This window comes from Mustelus asterias, chromosome 2 (assembly GCF_964213995.1).
Source record: "Mustelus asterias chromosome 2, sMusAst1.hap1.1, whole genome shotgun sequence".
Lineage (NCBI taxonomy): Eukaryota > Metazoa > Chordata > Chondrichthyes > Carcharhiniformes > Triakidae > Mustelus > Mustelus asterias.
In genome coordinates, this window is record NC_135802.1 from 94,752,409 (window position 1) to 94,772,806 (window position 20,398).

General features: G+C 42.3%; 1 protein-coding gene across 2 annotated transcripts in view; it reads right to left on the reverse strand.

Moving 5' to 3' along the window:
• The window catches only part of rapgef5a (Rap guanine nucleotide exchange factor (GEF) 5a), a 190,092-nt gene that overhangs the window by 144,755 nt on the left and 24,939 nt on the right, over positions 1 to 20,398 (reverse strand). The window contains exons 3-5 of one of the 2 annotated variants that reach the window (XM_078238589.1): positions 16,889 to 16,995; positions 12,369 to 12,490; positions 3,362 to 3,533 (exon numbers count right to left, since the gene is read on the reverse strand). In XM_078238589.1, the coding sequence (XP_078094715.1) occupies positions 3,362 to 3,533; positions 12,369 to 12,490; positions 16,889 to 16,995 (401 nt within the window). Of the gene's footprint in view, positions 1 to 2,733; positions 2,758 to 3,361; positions 3,534 to 12,368; positions 12,491 to 16,888; positions 16,996 to 20,398 lie in introns of those variants that run through there. The other variant, XM_078238599.1, reaches the window with a different exon arrangement.

The window sequence follows — 20,398 nt, forward strand, 5'->3', positions numbered from 1 at the left end:
CCCAAGTTCCCTCAACCTTTCCTCATAAGACCTACCCTCCAAACCAGGCAGCATCCTGGTAAATCTCCTTTGCACTCTTTCCAGTGTCTTCACATCCTTCTTATAGTGAGGTGACCAGAACTGCACACAATATTCCAAATGTGGTCTCACCAAGGTCCTGTACAGTTGCAGCATACCCCACGGCTCTTAAACTCAAACCCCCTTTTAATGAACGCCAACACACTATAGGCCTTCTTCACGGCTCTATCCACTTGAGTGGCAACCTTCAGAGATCTATGGATATGAACCCCAAGATCTCTCTGTTCCTCCACATTCTTCAGAACCCTACCTTTGACCTTGTAATCCACATTTAAATTTGTCCTACCAAAATGAATCACCTCGCATTTGCCAGGGTTAAACTCCATTTGCCATTTTTCAGCCCAGCTCTGCATCCTATCAATTACTCTTTGCAGCCTACAACAGCCCTCCACCTCATCCACTACTCCACCAATCTTGGTGTCATCAGCAAATTTACTGATCCACCCTTCAGCCCCCTCCTCCAAGTCATTTATAAAAATGACAAATAGCAGAGGACCAAGCACTGATCCCTGTGGCACTCCGCTGGTAACCGGTTTCCAGTCCGAAAATTTTCCATCCACCACCACCCTCTGTCTTCTGTTAGATAGCCAGTTACCTATCCAATCGGCCAAACTTCCCTCTATCCCACACATCCTTACTTTCTTCATAAGCCGACCATGGGGGACTTTATCAAACGCCTTACTAAAATCCATGTATATGACATCAACTGCACTACCTTCATCTACATACTTAGTTACCTCCTCAAAAAATTCTTTCAAATTTGTGAGGCAAGACTTGCCCTTCACAAATCCGTGCTGACTATCCCGGATTAAGCTGCATCTTTCTAAATGGTCGTAAATCCTATCCCTGAGGACCTTTTCCATCAACTTACCGACCACCGAAGTAAGACTAACCAGCCTATAATTACCAGGGTCATTTCTATTCCCTTTCTTAAACAGAGGAACCACATTCGCCACTCTCCAGTCCTCTGGCACCACCCCTGTAAGAAGTTTAACAACACCAGGTTAAAGTCCAACAGGTTTATTTGGTAGCAAAAGCCACACAAGCTTTCGAAGCTCTAAGCCTCTTCTTAGAGCTTCGAAAGCTTGTGTGGCTTTTGCTACCAAATAAACCTGTTGGACTTTAACCTGGTGTTGTTAAACTTCTTACTGTGTTTACCCCAGTCCAACGCCGGCATCTCCACATCATGACCACCCCTGTGGACAGTGAGGACGCAAAGATCAATGCCAAAGGCTCTGCTATCTCATCCCTTGCCTCCCAAAGACTCCTAGGATATATTTCATCAGGCCCAGGGGACTTATCAACTTTCAGTTTATTCAAAATTGCTAGTACATCTTCCCTCCGAACATCTATTTCCTCCAGCCTATCAGCCTGTGACACCTTCTCTTCCTCAAAAACATGGCCCCTCTCCTTGGTGAACACTGAAGAAAAGTATTCATTCATCACCTCTCCTATCTCTTCTGATTCCATGCACAAATTCCCACTGCCGTCCTTGACCGGCCCCAACCTCACCCTGGTCATTCTTTTATTCCTCACATAAGAGTAAAAAACCTTGGGGTTTTCCTTGATCCGACCCACCAAGGACTTCTCATGCCCCCTCCTAGCTCTCCTAAGCCCCTTTTTCAGCTCATTTCTTGCTAACTTGTAACCCTCCATCGAGCCAACTGAACCTTGTTTTCTCAATCTTACATATGCTTCCTTCTTCCTCTTGACAAGACATTCCACCTCTTTTGTGAACCATGGTTCCCTCACTCGGCCATTTCCTCTCTGCCTGGCAGGGACATACCTATCAAGGACACGCAGTATTGGGTCCTTGAAAAAGTTCCACTTTTCATTAGTGCCTTTCCCTGACAATTTTTGTTCCCATCCTATGCTTCCTAATTCCCACCTGATTGCATCATAATTACCTCTCCCCCAATTGTAAACTATGCCCTGCCGCATGGCCCTCTCCCTCTCCATTGCAATAACAAAAGACACCGAATTGTGGTCACTATCTCCAAAGTGCTCTCCCACAACCAAATCCAACACTTGGCCCGGTTCACTACCCATTACCAAATCCAATGTGGCCCCACCTCTTGTCGGCTTATCCACATATTGTGTCAGGGACCTCTCCTGCACACACTGCACAAAAACTGCCTCATCCGAACTATTCGACCTATAAAGGCTCCAATCAATATTTGGAAAGTTAAAGTCCCCCATGACAACTACCCTGTGACCCCCACACCTATCCATAATCTGCTTAGCAATTTCTTGCTCCACATCTCTATTACTATTTGGGGGCCTATAGTAAACTCCTAACAACGTGACCGCTCCTTTCCTATTCCTAACCTCAGCCCATATTACCTCTGTCGGCAGATCCCCTTCGAAATGCCTTTCCGCAGCCGTTACACTCTCCTTGATTAACAGTGCCACTCCTCCACCTCTTTTATTCATTCCTCTTAGCCCTTAGCACTAATCCTTGCTGTATCATCCGCCTCTGTCTCACTCCATTTTACTACTTTCCCCTCCTTCCTCTAGTATTGTTTCACCTTCAGTGTTGCAGTCCTTACCCATGCCAGTCCAACCACCCTTTCTAATGCCATTTAACCAAACCCTTTGATTTTGGCTTGATGTGTAAAAGTCACAACATATACACCAATATATAGAAATACTCACCCAGTGCCTGCCCTCTCCATTAGTACAGCATTTCCACTGAGAAGTAGCAGCAGGAATAAAATTGTACAACAATGATATTTGTTTTGGTGACATCAGGCGGATTTAGCTATTGACAATCTTGATCGCAATGTTTGTTTTATCAACATCATCTATTTGCAATGACTTATTTATGGCTGCCTGATTCTTCTCCCCTGGCAGCCTTTCAACTTAGTCAATGAAGCAATACTGGGTTTTGAACGTGCAGGTGCAAAAAGTGACTTCAGCCAGCAAAGTGCTTGAAGATTTTAAATCAATATATAAAACAGCTTATATTTTCAATCCTTTTGAAATCACACTTCATCCAGGGCAAGTTGACCCAAATTAAACATATACAATACTGAGTCTGTGGAGCATCTAGCATTGAATGGGCCGTAAATTTCACTGGAAGTGAAAATTGGGAGGCGTACAATCAGGCAGCTATTTAGGTATTAGCTCTTTTAGACGCTCACTCAAAGTCAACATGATCCCCACTGAGTTGTACCACAAGATGACATTTCCCTGTTTCACTCCCTTTTCCCTCCTGATCACGTGGTTCTAAAAAGGGGACAATAATTTAAAATGAAAAAAATAATTTTTAAAGTATACTAACGTTATCTGCAGATTTGCTCTGGGTTGAATGTAAGGGACTAAGTGCCCTAGAAGTCTTACACCATTTATCCACTCCTCCTCCTTTCCGAAGGGGCAGACCAGGACATCACATTGGTCATCTGAAAACTGGTAGCAGATGTCCTTATCTTGAAAATCCTCTTGCTTTCCCGTCACTATGAAAGGAATGTATCAGTTGTGAAATCTTTCAGTGATCTGTCCTATGACACGATTGTACTGCAAGACTTAAATGAAAACCATTAATTACAGCCCAGTCTGTGGACTGTCTTGTTGTAGAAAGTGGATGGCATGTCATTTGTTGATAGAGTCCAATAAAGATTTCTCATTCAATCAAGCATGGTATTTAAAGTGCCTGTATCATCTGGAAAAAACACACTGCTACAAAAGAAACGAAAAGCAGTCACCCAACACAATTTTCGCTGCTTGTGCCACCATTTATTTTAATTTTCACACTTCAGACTTATTTAAATAAGATTTCAAATCTCCACATAAAATGAAACAACATGTGATGTGTCCTTAATGTCCTTTTGCTTTCTCCAAACCTGCTCCATTGATGTAGCATGAATTCATGTCATTACAATGGTCGAGCTAAAATAACATTCTTATAATTGCATCAACAACAAGATGTAGTTAGAGACAAACCACCCACGAGTGTCCCTGAATAAGTAACATTTTGAACCATGGCTGATGGAAGGGAATTACATCACCATTTGCTGAGCTTCACATTCATAGAAATCATAGAAACCCTACAGTGCAGAAGGAGGCCATTCGGCCCATCGAGTCCACACCGACCACAATCCCACCCAGGCCCTACCCCCACATATTTACCCGCTAATCCCTCTAACCTACGCATCTCAGGACTCTAAGGGGCAATTTTTAACCTGGCCAATCAACCTAACCTGCACATCTTTGGACTGTGGGAGGAAACCAGAGCACCCGGAGGAAACCCACGCAGACACGAGGAGAATGTGCAAACTCCACACAGACAGTGACCCGAGCATCGAACCCGGGACCCTGGAGCTGTGAAGCAGCAGTGCTAACCACTGTGCTACCGTGCCGCTTAATTCACATTGAAGGCTCATAATTTATTCCAAGTTCTTTTAAAATTCAAACACTAATGATACTTCAAAATGAATAAAGGTCAATTCAACTCCTTCCATTTTTCTTTGGCAAAATTCAACAAACCAAACCCTAACCCTAACTATATATATCCTATGGACAATCTTAATCTCTTGAATGGTGAAATAAATTATAAAATGTTGCATACAGATATCTAAATGCATTCCACTTGTTTGATGAAAATGATTACTAATTCATCCGTTTGGCCGTCAATGTGAAAGAAGTGGCATGTCATATTGTGTGTAACTGATATTAGGGCAAAGGGATTTTATTACTGTTTTTAACCAATGCTCTTTCCTATTTCACAATATTAGTTAGTTTAATGGATGCATCCAACAAAGTAATGAATCTATGCTGCTACTCTGAATACAGTATAGAGGAATCACAGCACTGCTGGAGGAGCTCATCTTCCAGCTGAGATGTTAAACTAAGGCCCCATCTGGAGATTCAGGTGGACATAAACGATTCCACAGCACTATTTCAAAGAAGAACACTGAATCACTTCATCAGTAATGGAACCAATAAGAAGCGAAGCAACAGGTGGGTCAGTTTAATTCTTTTCATCCCATTTATATACACAGTACTTCTCTTACACTCTTGTCTTGCTCCAACCAAAAGGTGTTCCAATTAGAGATTGTTTGCAGTCTTCAATTACTGCTATTAATGTTTCAGAGCAACAGTTTGAAGATGTTTATAAGGAACATGAGTGTGTAGACACAAAAAAAACAATTCCCCTAATATCCAGGCTTGGGCTGATAAGTGGCACCACACCATTTATTGCCCATTCCTGAGAACATTTAAGAGTCAACCACATTGATGTGGATCTGGAGTGACTTGTAGGCTAGACCAGGTAAGGACAGCAGATTTCCTTCCCGAAAAACTTTAGTGAATCAGATGAGTTTTTATGATAATCGACAATATTTCATGGTCATCATCAGACTCTTAATTCCAGATTTTTATTGAATTCAAATGTTGCCATCTGCCATGGTGGGATTTGAACTTGGGTCCCCAGACCATTGCCCTGGGTCTTTGGGTTACTAGTCCAGTGGCAATACCACTGTGCCACTGCATCCCCAGGTTGGCACTGCCAGGTTGCCAGAGGTGGGGCATCGAGGGAACTGCATTGGGGACTTTCCATTATGTTGAGGGGGCAGGCGATGTGGGGGCGGGAGGATGTGTACATTGTGGGGGGTGGATGCCTGCATTGCTGGGGGGGAGAAGGGGGATGGGGCTCTGATGCCCCAATGCCGGCGATAATGGGGGAGGGGAATCATTAACTTCAACTTGAGATCGTGACATCCCAATCTCCGTGGAGCTGGCTTTGCTGGCATCTTTTTGTCCTGCCCCTCAGGAATGATGGTATAAAACACACTCCCTTGTGTTTTTTTTTAACAAAGTGTTAGAAGATCTGGAGAGAAAACTTGCCTGTTTCTCTAGGAAGAAACACATTGGTTTTCAGGCTGAACCTGACACTTCACTTTTTTGAAAAATTCCACCCAGTATCAAATTGAAAGAAAAAATGTAGAATGCTATGAAGATAAGTGGCGGGTCAGAAGATTCAAAAGAATGTAAAAGCAGCAAAGAATGATTAAAATAATAAGATGGGAGAAATCAGAATACAAGAGAAAACTAGCTAGAAACATGAAAACAGATAATAAGATTTTCTATAGATATTTATGAAAGAAAAGAGTAAATGAATTAGAAGTTTATTCTCCAGAGAGTGAGGCGGATCGGGAAAAGTTGGATGAATCAATCAGATATTTTCATCCATCATCACTGTACTGGATACAAATAACACCCCAGAACTAATTGTTAATTAAGAAGTGAACGGGAGGAAGGAATTTAAACCAATTACAATAACCAGGGAAAGGTTACTGGGAGAATTATAGGGATTAAGTTGACAAGTCCCCAAGTCCTGATTGACTTCATCCTCGGGTCTTAAAAGAAGTGGCTGCTGAGAAAGTAGGTTTTAATTTTCCAAAATTCCCTAGATTCTGGAAATGTCCCATCTGATCGGAAAATAGTGAATGTGACTCCTTTATTCAAGAAGGGGGAGGGGGGAGACATTCCAAGCTTGGTATTCCTGCCATCTTTCAAGGGAAATTGCTGGAGTCTATTATTAAGATGGTTACAGCAGGGCACTTAGAAAATCTCAATGCATTCAAGCAGAGTCAATATGGTTTTTTGAAGGGGAAATCATGTTTGACTAATGTATTGGAGTTCTTTGAGGAAGTAGCCAGCAACATTGATAAGAGCACTTGTGTAGCATAAAAATTACTTTCCACTTGTCAGCCCAAGCCTGGATATTGTCCAGGTCTTGCTACATTTGGATATGAACTGCTTCAGTATCTGAGGATGGTGCTGAACATTCATCAGTGACCATCCCCCACTTCTGAACTTATCGTGGAGAGAAGGTTATTAATGAAGCAGCTGGGTTGATTGGGCCTAAGACATTACACAGGGAACTCCTGCAACGATGTTTGGGGGTGTGATAATTGGTCTCCAAAAATCACAACCATCTTCCTTTGTGCTAGGTTTGATACCAACCAGTGGGGAGTTTTCCCTCTGATTCCCATTGACTTCTATTTTGCCAAAGATCCTTGAGGCCACTGTCAAAAACTGCCTTTATTTCAAGGACAAGCATTCTCACCTCATCTCTGGAATCTGTCCTTTTTGAAATGTTTGGACTAGGGCTGTATGTAGTCAGGAGCTGAGTGGCACTGGGAGAGCCCAAACTGAGTTTCAGTGAGCAGGTTAATGCTGAGCAAATGTCATTTGATAGATCAACAATACTGCTGATGATCGAGGGTAGACAGATGGGGATGTAATTGACCAGGTTGGATTTGTCCTGTTTTTTGTGGACAGGATATATCTGGGCAATTTTCCACATCGGTTGGGTGACAGTGTTTTAGCTGTACTGGAAGAGCGTGGTGCAGAGCACGAGTAGTTCTGGGAACGAGTCTTCAATGGAATAGCTAGGATATTGTCAGGGCCCATAGTCTTTCCAGTATCCAGAGCCTTCAATTGTTTCAACAATCCAAAGATGTGCGGGTTAGGTTGATTGGCCATGCTAAAAAAAAATTGCACTTAGTGTCCTAAGATGCATAGGTTAGAGGGATTAGTGGGTAAATATGTAGGGATATGGGAATAGGGCCTGGGTGGGATTGTGGTCGGTGCAGACTCATCTCTGGAACCTGTCCTTTTTGAAATGTTTGGACTAGGGCTGTATGTAGTCAGGAGCTGAGTGGCACTGGGAGAGCCCAAACTGAGTTTCAGTGAGCATGGCCTCTTTCTGTACTGTAGGGTTTCTATGGTTTCTATGGTTTCTTGACATCATTTGAAGTGAATCGAATTGGCTTAAGACTGGTATCAATGAGGCAGAGGACCTCAGAATAACACCTAGATGGATCATCCACTCAGCACTTCTGGCTGAAGATGGTTGCAAAATCTTTAGCCTGGCCTTTTGCACTGATGCGCCAAGCTCCCCCATCATTGAGGATAGGGCTATTATTGAGTTTTGACTTCCAGTTGGTTGTTTAATTGTCCATTGCAATTCACAACTGGTTGTGACAGAACTGCAGAGCGTTGATCTGGTCGGTTGATTGTGGGATCGCTTAGCCCTGTCTATAACGTGCTGTAGTCCTGTGTTCCAACCTCACCGGGTTGCTGCCTCATTTTCACAACGCTGTTACTGAACACTCTTAGAGATGGATTTTCATTCTGTGTTTCTGTGTTCTTGCTACCCTCAATGCTTCTTTAAAGAGATGCTCAACATGTTGAAGCACTGCGTCTTCAGTGGTTGGAGGACAATGGGTGGTGATCAGCAGGTTGTTTCCTTCCTCATGTTCGACCTGATTTTTTGCAGAGTGTCATCTCGGGTGGGAAAAGCGGAGGGTAGGATTACCTGATATTCCTGCCAACTTTTTAGACTCTTTGCCAAAAGTAAAGAGGCAGTCCCACAATGTCACGCTAGCAAGGTGGGCTCTGAATGAGCCTGTCCCGCCAACAACTTAGCTTTTTAAAAGCCTTTTTAAAAAGCTGTCCTGGTTTTAAAAAATAAATATGGAGATACCACCCCCATGGAACTCCCCAATCACCACCCCCCATCCCCACCGTAGAACCCATTGCCACACGGAATTCCCCAGTACCCCCCCCCAGAGAACTCCTCCCACCTCCACAGAACACAACCCCAGCAGTGCCTGGGCAGTGCCTGGATACTTTTCAGGCAATATCCTCTCTCCCCAGGGACTGTACTCATCTGTGCACTGCCAGTGGGTTCCTTTTGCCAAGTGTATATCGTGGGGACCCGTTGTAATTCATATTGGTGTACCTTCACACTGACGTGAGTGGACAATCTAATGTGGAGAGCTATCAGGCATAAAATCCTGATAATAATATTTAAATTAATGCAAATGGAGATCCTGACTTTTAATGTCGGGATTCCTGTTACGTTACTGGTGGGAAGGGAGGAACAATCGATCAGAGAAATCCCATTGACGTAAATCCCCTTTTTGGATTCCTGCCCTATTCTCCACCCCTTCTTCCATTCTCTTTCCCCCAAAAACGGATGTGGGAAATTCCACCCCCGCAACAAACATTCGAACATCTACCTTCACTATTCATAGCTCCAGATTGTGACATGCATTGAAGAGTGCCTTTTCACACAGGGACTTATTGAGTGATCTGTAACACCAACCACAACCTCAAAACTGAAAATCATTGAACACTTTAATATGAAGGGCAGCAGCAAAATGGGCTGGAACATATGATAATTGTTGTGCTGCCTACATTAGAAGAAAAGCGGCGTACTTGTTTAGTACCTTTAAGAGTCCAGTCTCTTAGCCTCTGACCCTGAGCCTCAGTGAGCAGTACAGAAAGTGATTGATTTTCTCAGGGTCACATCTTAAAGAAAGAAAAATTATTTATTCATGCTACAAAAGCTGTACATGATTTATTTTTTGCTCTGCCCTTACATTTTGATAATTCTCAATGAGTTTCTAGTAAAGTTTAAATTTTTTCTTCTAACTTAATTCAATGTTTCTATTAGATAGTTTATTTCTTGACCCCCTTAAACATTGCTGCTGATGTCTTTGTTTAGAGGTGGATGACAACAAATTAAAGTGACTCTCTCCTTCACTATGGAATAATAGAAACGACTACTTGTCACCTCCTCCAAGTAACGCCACTTAACCATTTGTGACACCACTCCCTGCCTACGCCCTCTTTGCAGTGTAAATGTTCATTAAATCCTCCATTGTTATCAGGGTCATCAGATAAAGCAACTCTTTGGCAAGTGACTGTTTCACGCAGGCCAGTAACACTAAGGCTCAGGGTCAGATACTGAACTAATCATAAACTTAGCACTGAAGATACAAGACGAGTCAGGCTTTCTCATGTCAGAGTCAGCACAATAATAGCCATTTGTTCCAGCTCATTTTGTTGCTGTCCTTCATTTTAAGGAAGTGTTTAATAATTTACTGCCACTTGCAGTTTTGAGGTTATTGTTGGTGGTGGTGTGTTACAGTTCACTATGGGGAGGTGATGGTCTAGTGGTATTATCGCTAGACTATTAATCCAGGAAACTCAGCTAATATTCTGGGAACTTGGGTTCGAATCCCACCATGGCAGATGGTGGAATTTGAGTTCCATAAAATAACTGGAATAATGAATCTACTGGTGACTGTGAAATTGTTGTGGTTACAGCAAAAATAAGCATGCAACCCAACCTGTTAAATTTTCAGGTATTGCCGATGGTGGTTTAGTCATATTGTTTTCTGGGAACTTAGATAAATGTATAATTTTACATTTTAATGTACAAGTTGTTTTTGTAAATGGGGAGGGAGTGTAATATATTACCAGATCTGAGCATTTTGTTATATTACCCACTCTGTGGACATTTACAGATAACTTAGCTCAATAATGATTGCCTGCTCTCAATCCACATGGTGACTTTTTCTGAATGCAATACACGACGCTATATCAATGCAAATTGTTGTTGTTGCAAGGTTGTCGACATTTTTCAGAAAATCAAGAAGTCCAGTTTCCGCATTAAAATCTAGAAATTGCTTAAACCTGCATCTTTTCCTTATAGTTAGTTATGAACTCCAGCACATCAAGCATTTTGGGTGGAAGGGACTGTTCACTCAGTAGTTTGCACGTTGTGAGGCCACAATTACTGCTTTCACTTCCAACGGCTCTCAGATTACAGTTTACAATAGTCATCACTGACTGCAATTGCAAAATAAACAGGTTCAATGTATAAAACAGTGATAGGTAAACATTCGTAACTGTTGTTGTATCACCATCAGGGCCTATCCTTACAAATGTACTTCATTTCCCATAATTTATTTTTCAGCATTCTGATAACAGAACCCAGGAATATTCTAAAATATCCAAAACCATAAGCTATTCCTTTATAGAAGCACTGTAATCTTGAGATATTATTTTGTTGTCATAGAATCATAGAATCCTGTAGTGCAGAAGGAGGCCATTCAGCCCATTGAGTCTGCACCGACCACAATCCTACCCAGGTCCTATCCCCATGATCCCACGCAGTTACCCTAACTAGTCCCCCTGACACTAAGGGGAAATTTAGCATGGCCAATGCACCTAACCCGCACATCTTTGGACTGTGGGAGGAAACAGGAGCATCCCCACGCAGACACGGGGAGAATGTGCAAACCCCACGTAGATAGTGACCCAAGCTGGGAATTGAACCCGGGTCCCTGGCACTGTGAGGCAGCAGTGTTAACCACTGTGCCACCGTGCTGCAATAAATCTATTTCATTGCTACTTCAGTTGTTCCTTTTCAACATCATGGGAGTGTTGCAGATGGAGAGGATGAACTGCCACCCTATATAGCAGATAAATTGCGGTAGGATTGTGTCCATTATAAGCATTGTGTACCAATATCAACTTTGCTATTCCCTGTTCACCATGATAGCAAGGTCTTCAAAAGCCTCTCGCAGCTTAATTAAATCTTTGCTTCCTGAATTCATGCCATTTGTCTTTTAATAAGTAATGCTTTTCTAAGTATTTGCCTATTAGATCTTTCAAATCATTTCAATGGCATGCACTACAGCTGCTGTTATGCTCAATGGTCTAATTTATGCCTTGACCTTGTGTAAAATAATGCAATTGCAAGTAAGTGATTTATAGGTAATGGTACATGCGTGCACCCTGTAAGCACCTTGACAGTGTAATATCTTTATAATTTGTGTTTCCAACAATATAATCCTGGTTGAATGTGATAATATTCAGTTGGCAGATCTAAAGCTAAGATATAGCATTGTGCCTTCTTGTATTTGCATCACTTGCAAAACAGGTAATGTGGGAGGTAAGCTGGGAGGAAAACTTGGTATTGCTGAATCTGCTTTGAATTTTACTGGCAGGGATAACACAAGGTTGATGACAGTAGAAATCTTTGTTGAAAAGCAAAACAAAGTCACAATATAGAAAATATATATAATGACAAGGTATCTGTGCTACATTTTTAGCCATTGCTACACATTGGCATTAGTTTCATGATGCTAGCCTTTTAACACCAGTGCCAAAGGCACAAGAGCTCCATATTGCCCACCACTGAAACAAACCAGTGTGGTGGTACTGTCATTATGTAACCTCAGGATGGCTGCAGTAAGTGCACCTCCAAACCTGTGCCTTGTTGTTTGAATATGATAATGTTCTGAGGCGGCATTTTCTAAATCAGCAGGCAGAAGTAAACCTATGTGCTGCCAGCTAGTGACCCAGCTGTGAATGTTTGCACGTTTTTGAGGAATCAGAAGCTGAAGCTAGGATGAAACTAAGTTGAGAGTAATTCTAATTTCCCTTCATTCCTAAAATGATCTCATTCATTGAGCATATATGATTACCTGAAGATAGTATTCCCAGTTCTGCCAAAATCTGCCAGATGCCCTCTGCCTTGCTCCGAGTGTAGATGAATGGACATTGATCGAGCAACCAGTCCACCATTTCAAAACCCACACAGCTACTCCTGTGGATGAGAAATGGTTCAAACAGTTTCAAGTTTAAAGAAATGCTCTTCATATGAACTTATTTTGAGTTTTCCCTGGCGCAATTCTGATAATAGAAATGTACTCAGCATTTCACGTATAAACATTTAAATAACCTCAACAGGTCAGGTACTATTTGCATTCAATTACTAAATGCTAATTCGGAAAAGGTCAAAACGCACTGTGAATTTACATCCTTACATTGAAAGAAATAATTTGGAAGAGTGATCAGTGCTATTTTGTGCTTATGAATGTAGCTGATTCAGATCTTTTTATTCATTGAATAAGTACTGAGAAGACTTTGAAAATACTTCTAAAAACTCTTAAATAATTCTTAATCCAATTAGAAAACAATAACATACATCACGTGTTAATGTAAATTGTATCTTGCTATATTGTAAAGTTCAAAGATTGTAAATTGAGTTCGCATCGAGATCTGTTTGAGTGCCACTTTAAACTTGGTAGTCAATGGTTTGAGACAGTGAGGCCTAAATCTAAACCATCTCAACTAGGCATTTTTCCAGCAATGTGCCAGGACAGAAATATCCTAAACCTGATGTACATTTGTTTTTGGGCATCATCAGAATAAATTAGGAAAGCTGAAAGTGTCAAATAGGCACTTCGACAAAGTTCACCTGCAGAGGCCTTCTTGAAGTGGGCAGCCAATTCTGGTTCCAACCTACTCCTGGGAAAATCTTGCTGAAGACAGGAATGAGTCCAGGAGCAGTCCTGACACAGCTCCCCACTATTCTCCAATTCTCCCACTGACTAAAATCCTTAAGCTCCACAGGGCCAGGAAAGGTCATCCCCATTAAGGAGTCATTGAATTTAAAATCGTCACAAAGTGAAGTTAGTAGAAGTTTTTTTATGCGTGGGTTATTGGTACATGGAATGTTTTGCCATTAGAAGCAGCTGAGGCAGAGATGATTGCATCCTTTAAGAGAATATATGGTCATTTGAATTGGTGGAAGATACAAGGACGTGGGCAAGAGTAGGATTAGTAATGACAAGAGGCGGCACGGTGGTTATCACTGCTGCCTCACAGCGCCAAGTACCCTGGTTTAATTCCGGCTTCGGGTGACTGTGTGGAGTTTGCATGTTCTCCCTGTATCTGTTTGGTTTCCTCCAGGTGTTCTAGTTTCCTCCCACAGGTTAGATGGATTGGCCATGATAAGTTGTCTCTTAGTGTCAGGCAGATTAACAGGGTAAATACGTGGGGTTATGAGGATAGGACCTGGGTGGGATTGTTGTCGGTGCAGGCTCGATGGGCCAAATGGCCTTCTTCCCCACTGTAAGGATTCTACGATTCTATAATGGATTGATCTAGCAAAGAGCTGTCACATGGTTATTTTTGCTGTAACCCTCGGGGGACATTGTGGAGGGAGGGTGTTTCTTGGTCCCAATTCTTACAGGGACATATAGGCCATATGAGAAAAGAGTAAATTCTATTTCATTCCCTTATCAAGTCTGCAATAAGTTCTAGAAACGTTCCTAAAATAAGCAAAAATTGTTGACACTGTCTATTAATGAATAGATAAATAACAAAACTTTCATTACAATATATTTTAAATACCTTCTTATTTTTCAGCTGCATAAGGAATGAAAGATACCTAGAGAGGGGACTGCCTTCATTGCACAATACTTACAATATTAGATCTCACGTAGGTTATTAATTAACTTCTACCAGTGAATAGCCATCATTCAGGTAAAGAATGTTCTCCTGGCTACCATTTGTATGTTAAATTAATATTGACTCCTTGTATCAACAACAATATTATTCAAAAGACAGAATGCTAATTTTTGTTTGGTAATCGGAATCCACAGTTTATTTGCTGAAGTAAACCTGTTGAGGGTAGACTTTAATCTTCACTGCCTGGCAGAGCTGATCACAAACCTTTCACAGAATTTGTCTGATTTTTTTCATTGCACTGCAATATGTGTAATGTGAAAAAGAGACTGTTTCTGTAAAAGGGCAAGTAATCAGCTCCGTCAGATTACCATCATGGTCATTCATAGTCAGCAAGCAACTAAACCTCCTGGGCTGCTTCGGGAAATGAATTACTGCTTCCAAGCAGCAAAAAAATAAAGGCAGTCGCTATCATACTTCAGGATATTTTGATTATTTAGTCTTGGAAATTCAGGTCACCCAGAGACCAAATCCAGACGACACATCCTGCTTCTGGGAATTTGAATCAGATACTGATCAAATGAAGGAGAAATTGTATTTCTCATGTGCAGTGATGAGATTCATTGCGGTTGAAGTTCGTCTTGAGTGGTAGCACACCACCAGGAGTTGCTGCATCAACAGCCTCTTGTACTCTCAGACTCGTATTTAGTTCCATTGGCTTCAATTGAACTGAATATCAAGTGGGACATATAACAGGCGGCCAATATGACAAGTCACATTTCACACCATTTGGTCTGATAAGAGAATGGTGAGGGGCTTGAAAAGGTAGACACTGTTGTTTCCCCTGGCTGGGGAATCTAGAACACTGGGGTACAGCCTCAGCATAAGGGTTTGATCATTTAGGTCTAAGGTGCAGAGAACTTTCTTCATTCAGACAGTTGTGAATCTTTGGAATTGTCAACCCCTGAGAGTTGTGGATACTCTGTCTTTGAGAGTATTCAAGCCTGAGTCGTAATCAGACAGGAAAGTGGAATATTGGTAGAAGATCAGCCATGATTCTATTGAATGGCAGAGCAGGACCAAGTAGCCAAATGGTCTACTCCTGCTCCTGTTTCTGATGTGCTTATTACAGTATCAATTTAAAGTTAATTTATTAGTCACAAGTAAGGCTTACATTAACACTGCAATGAAGTTACTATGAAATTCCCCTAGTCAACACAGTCCGGCGCCTGTTCGGGTACCCAAGGGAGAATTTAGCATGGCCAATGCACCTAACCAGCATGTCTTTCAGAATGTGGGAGGAAACCGGAGCACCCGGAGAAAACCCACGCAGACACGGGGAGAACGTGCAAACTCCACACAGACAGTGACTCAAGCCGGAAATCGATCTCAGGTTCCTGGTGCTGTGAAGCAGCAGTGCTAACCACTGTGCTACCGTGCCACCTCACCCAACAAAATGTTTAATTGCTAGCATCTCCAGGTCATCATATCATACAACACGATATGATAAAATCGAATTCTGGATCATCGTATTGTGGGCTTCACTTACTGGAAACACTAAACCTGGGAGAATATCTAGTATAGACGTACATTTGTAACAACCATCATTCTGCCTGGCATGAATAGTCACTTCTATCTGTGATTGAAGTTAGTTGAATGATTTCAATATAGTCAAATGTCAGTTAGGGGGGGTCACACCTACCTCTCAATTGTTCACCCAGATTCCCCCCTATCTGGCCTGACCTCACCTCACTGTCCAACCCCACATTCCCCCTCCTGGTCCCTTAACACCCCGCCGACCTGACCTGACTAGCCCAAACCACCTGATGAACTTCCCGACCCTCCAACTCCTTCCCCCGCCAACTCTGCCAACCCTAACTGATTAACCCCATCACCTGACACCCCGATACCTCTCTGATGCCCCAACTCACCACAACCCAACCTAACCAACCCTATCCACCTACCATACTGCCCTCTTACCCACTTTCCTCACCTGTCCTATCCCCTTACTCACCTTACCCCCTTATTCACTTACCATCTCTCCATAGCTTTTCAAAGCAGCTTTGGAACATTTAAACTCTTATTACCAGGACATGACAGCTAGTGCTGTGAAAAGGGGTGTCTGGTTTCTGCACAGATTCTCTGTGCTGCTCCTTACAAGATTTCCTGTTCGGCAGGATCTTCCATCAGAAGATTGCCCAGAAAAAGCAGAGGATGGTAAGTGTGTATTTTTTTTTATCTGATTGTGGTCAGAAAGGTTCCAACTCTGATTGGAAGATTTGGGCCAATAAGTACAAACTAGCAGAAACTGTCTTCCAGGATCTTTACTGCCAATGAACATGGCATGTTGACCACTTGTGTGTGCTTGGAGTTCACTGAGAGTTGGGCTGAGGGATTTCTGAGCAAGCGCATATCACTTAGGACTTCAATCCCATTAAGACTGACAGCCTATTTCCTTAGGTTTGATTTGAGCTCAGATTACAGAGGTGAGCTATTGGTTTTGTTGTGTAGAATCTCTCACAGTTGCTTCTGTAACTATTTTCAATCAATTTGCTAGCTCCAAGCTAAATAACGGACAACTATATTAAACCAGTTTATACCCCAACTTCTCGTAATTATTCTTTCTTCCGCTGCAGATGCTAATAGAATGTGAAAAATGTATTTATTGAATTTTGCTCAAATAAAATATGACCAAAATATTTAACTTCGATCTTCACAACCGCCTCCATAGACTGATTCTGTTTTTACATACTTGCATTTGCCTGTGGTGGTCACACGATCTCTTACTAGGTGAGGCGCCTGTGCGACAAAGGTGTTTCTCAGTGCTCGCCCTGCACAGCAAATGGTCTCCGAATACATCTGTGACAGAAAGAGGGAAGAATTTATTTAGGCACCAGAACTTAACTCACAACTATAGCAACAACACAAGATATCTAATGTGTTTCAGAAACCCGCTAAGCTCTTAAATATAAAAATTTATTTATTAGTCGCAAGTAAGCCTTACATTAACACTGCAATGAAGTTACTGTGAAATTCCCCTAGTTGCCACACTCTGGCACCTGTTCGGGTCAATTCACCAAACCAGCACGTCTTTCAAATTGTGGGAGGAAACGGAGCACCCGGAGGAAACCCACGCAGGCACGGGGAGAACATGCAAACTCCACACAGACAGTGACCAAAGCCAGGAATCGAACCCGGGTCCCTGGCACTGAGAGGCAGCAGTGCTAACCACTGTGCCACCATGCCAACCATATTCAATAATTATGGCCCCCATCCCTGCAAGTCCTGGGGCAATGGGACCGGTTCTGGGGGAGGTGGGACCTGTACAAATTGGACGGGTTACACCTGGGCAGGACTGGGACTGATGTCCGAGGGGGAGTGTTTGCTAGAGCAGTTGGGGAGGGTTTAAACTAATATGCCAGGGGAATAGGAACCTATGTAAGGAGTCCGGGATTGAGGGAGCAAGGATAAAATGTGGGGCGAATGTTCCAACTACATCAAAAATAAGGAAAAAAGTTAAAAGGAAGGAGAACTCAGGAGATGTTATTAATGGAAGTATTAGAATTCTAAAAGAAGGTAAAAAACTAGCTTAAAGGCACTTTATCTGAATGCTCGTAGCATTCGAAATGAGGTAAATGAGTTGACAGCACAAATCATTGCGAACGAGTATGATTTGGTGGCCATTACAGAGACATGGTTGCAGGATGGTCATGACTGGGAGTTGAATATCCAGGGGTATCAGACTGTTTGGGGGGACTGACAGGAAGGTAAGGGAGGTGGCGTAGCTCTGATATTTAATTATGACTTCAGGGCAGTAGTGAGAGATGATATAGGTTCTATGGAAAAAAAGGTTGAATCCATTTGGGTGGAAATTAGAAATAGTGAGAAAAAGTCACTGATAGGCATAGTTTATAGGCCACCAAATAATGACATCATGGTGGGGTGAGAAATAAACAAAGAAATAACTGATGCATGTAAAAATGGTACAGCAATTATCATGGGGGATTTTAATCTACATATCAATTGGTCAAACCAGGTCGGTCAAGGCAGCCTTGAGGAGGAGTTCATAGAATGGAGCCGCGATAGCTTCCTTGAACAGTATATAATGGAACCTACAAAGGAGCAAGCTATCCTAGACCTGGTCCTGTGTAATGAGATGGGAATAATTAATGATCTTGCGGTGAGGGATCCTCTCGGAAGAAGCGATCACAGATTGGTTGAATTTAAAATACAGATGGAGCGTGAGAAGGTAAAATCCAATACCAGTGTCTTGTGCTTAAACAAAGGAGACTACAAAGGGATGAGGGAGGAGTTGGCTAAGGTAGACTGGGAGCAAAAACTTTATGGTGGGACAATTGAGGAACAGTGGAGGACTTTCAAAGCAATCCTTCGCAGTGCTCAGCAAAAGTATATACCAGTGATAAGGAAGGACTGTAGAAAAAGAGATAATCAGCCATGGATATCTAAGGAAATAAAGGAGGGTATCAAATGGAAAGAAAATGCATACAAAGTGGCAAAGATTAGTGGGAACCTAGAGGATTGGGAAATCTTTAAATTTCAACAGAAAGCCACGAAAAAAGCTAAAAGGAAAAGTAAGATGGATTTTGAGGGTAAACTAGCTCAGAATATAAAAACAGATAGCAAAGGTTTCTACAAATATATAAAATGAAAAAGAGTGGCTAAAGTAAACATTGGTCCTTTAGAGGATGAGAAGGGGGATGGAATAACTGGAAATGAGAAAATGGCTGAGGCATTGAACAGGTATTTTGTGTCGGTCTTCACAGTGGAAGACACAAATAACATGCCAAAGATTGATGACAAAGCAGCTATGGCAGGTGAGAACCTAGAAACTATTATCATGAAATAGGTAGTGTTGGGCACAGTGTTACGGGTAATGTATTAGCATGGATAGAGGATTGGTAAACTAACAGAAAGCAAAGAGTGGGGGTAAATGGGTGTTTTTCTGGTTGGCGATCAGTGACTAGTGGTGTGCATCAGGGATCAGTGTTGGGGCCGCAATTGTTTATGATTTACATAGATGATTTGGAGTTAGGGACCAGCTGTAGTGTGTCAAAATTCGCAGATGACACTAAGATGGGTGGAAGAGCAAAGCGTGCAGAGGACGCTGAAAGTCTGCAAAGGGATATAGATAATCTAAGTGAGTGGGTAAGGATCTGGCAGATGGAGTACAATGTTGGTAAATGTGAGGTCATCCATTTTGGTAGGATGATGCACATCAATTTAGACACGAGGCTCGAAGCTCAGTAAATGAAGGCTTTTATTTACTATTAATGAAGCTATCAGAACTTATGTACATTATCCCAGGCTGAAGGGGTCCCGGCCAGAGCAGGGACTCTTATACCTCTCCCAGGAGGCGGAGCCCGACTGGGATGTGCCACAACACTATCATACAAAGGTGTAACAACCCCACCCTAACCCAACAGCAACAATAGCACAATCCAACAGTAACATATGTACATCCTTGTAGTCCTGGCCAGCCCCTGGCTCAGCACTATCCAGTGGGAACCAACGATGGTTCACCACATAGGAATAACAGCAAAATGGACTATTATTTAAATGGTAAAAAATTGCAGCATGCTGCTGTGCAGAGGGACCTGTGTGTCCTTCTGCAGGAATCTCAAGGAGTTGCTTTGCAGGTGCAGCAGGTAATTAAGAAGGCAAATGGAATTTTGTCCTTCATTGCTGGAAGGATGGAGTTTAAAAACAGCGAGGTTATGTTGCAGGTGTACAAGGTGCTGGTGAGGCCACACCTGGAGTATTGTGTACAGTTTTGGTCTCCTTACTTGAGAAAGGATATACTGGCACTGGAGAGGGTGCAGAGGAGATTCACTAGGTTGATTCCGGAGTTGAGGGAATTGGCTTATGAGGAGAGACTGAGTAGACTGAGGCTATACTCATTGGAATTCAGAAGAATGAGGGGAGATCTTATAGAAACATAAGATTATGAAGGGAATAGATAAGATAGAAGCAGGGAAGTTGTTTCCACTGGCGGGTGAAACTAGAACTAGGGGGCATAGTCTCAAAATAAGGGAAGCAGATTTAGGATTGAGTTGAGGAGGAACTTCTTCACACAAAGGGTTGTGAATCTGTGGAATTACCTGCCCAGTGAAGCAGTTGAGGCTACCTCATTGAATGTTTTTAAGGCAAGGATAGATAAATTTTTGAACAGTAAAGGAATTAAGGGTTATGGTGAGTGGGTGGGTAAGTGGAGCTGAGTCCACAAAAAGATCAGCCATGATCG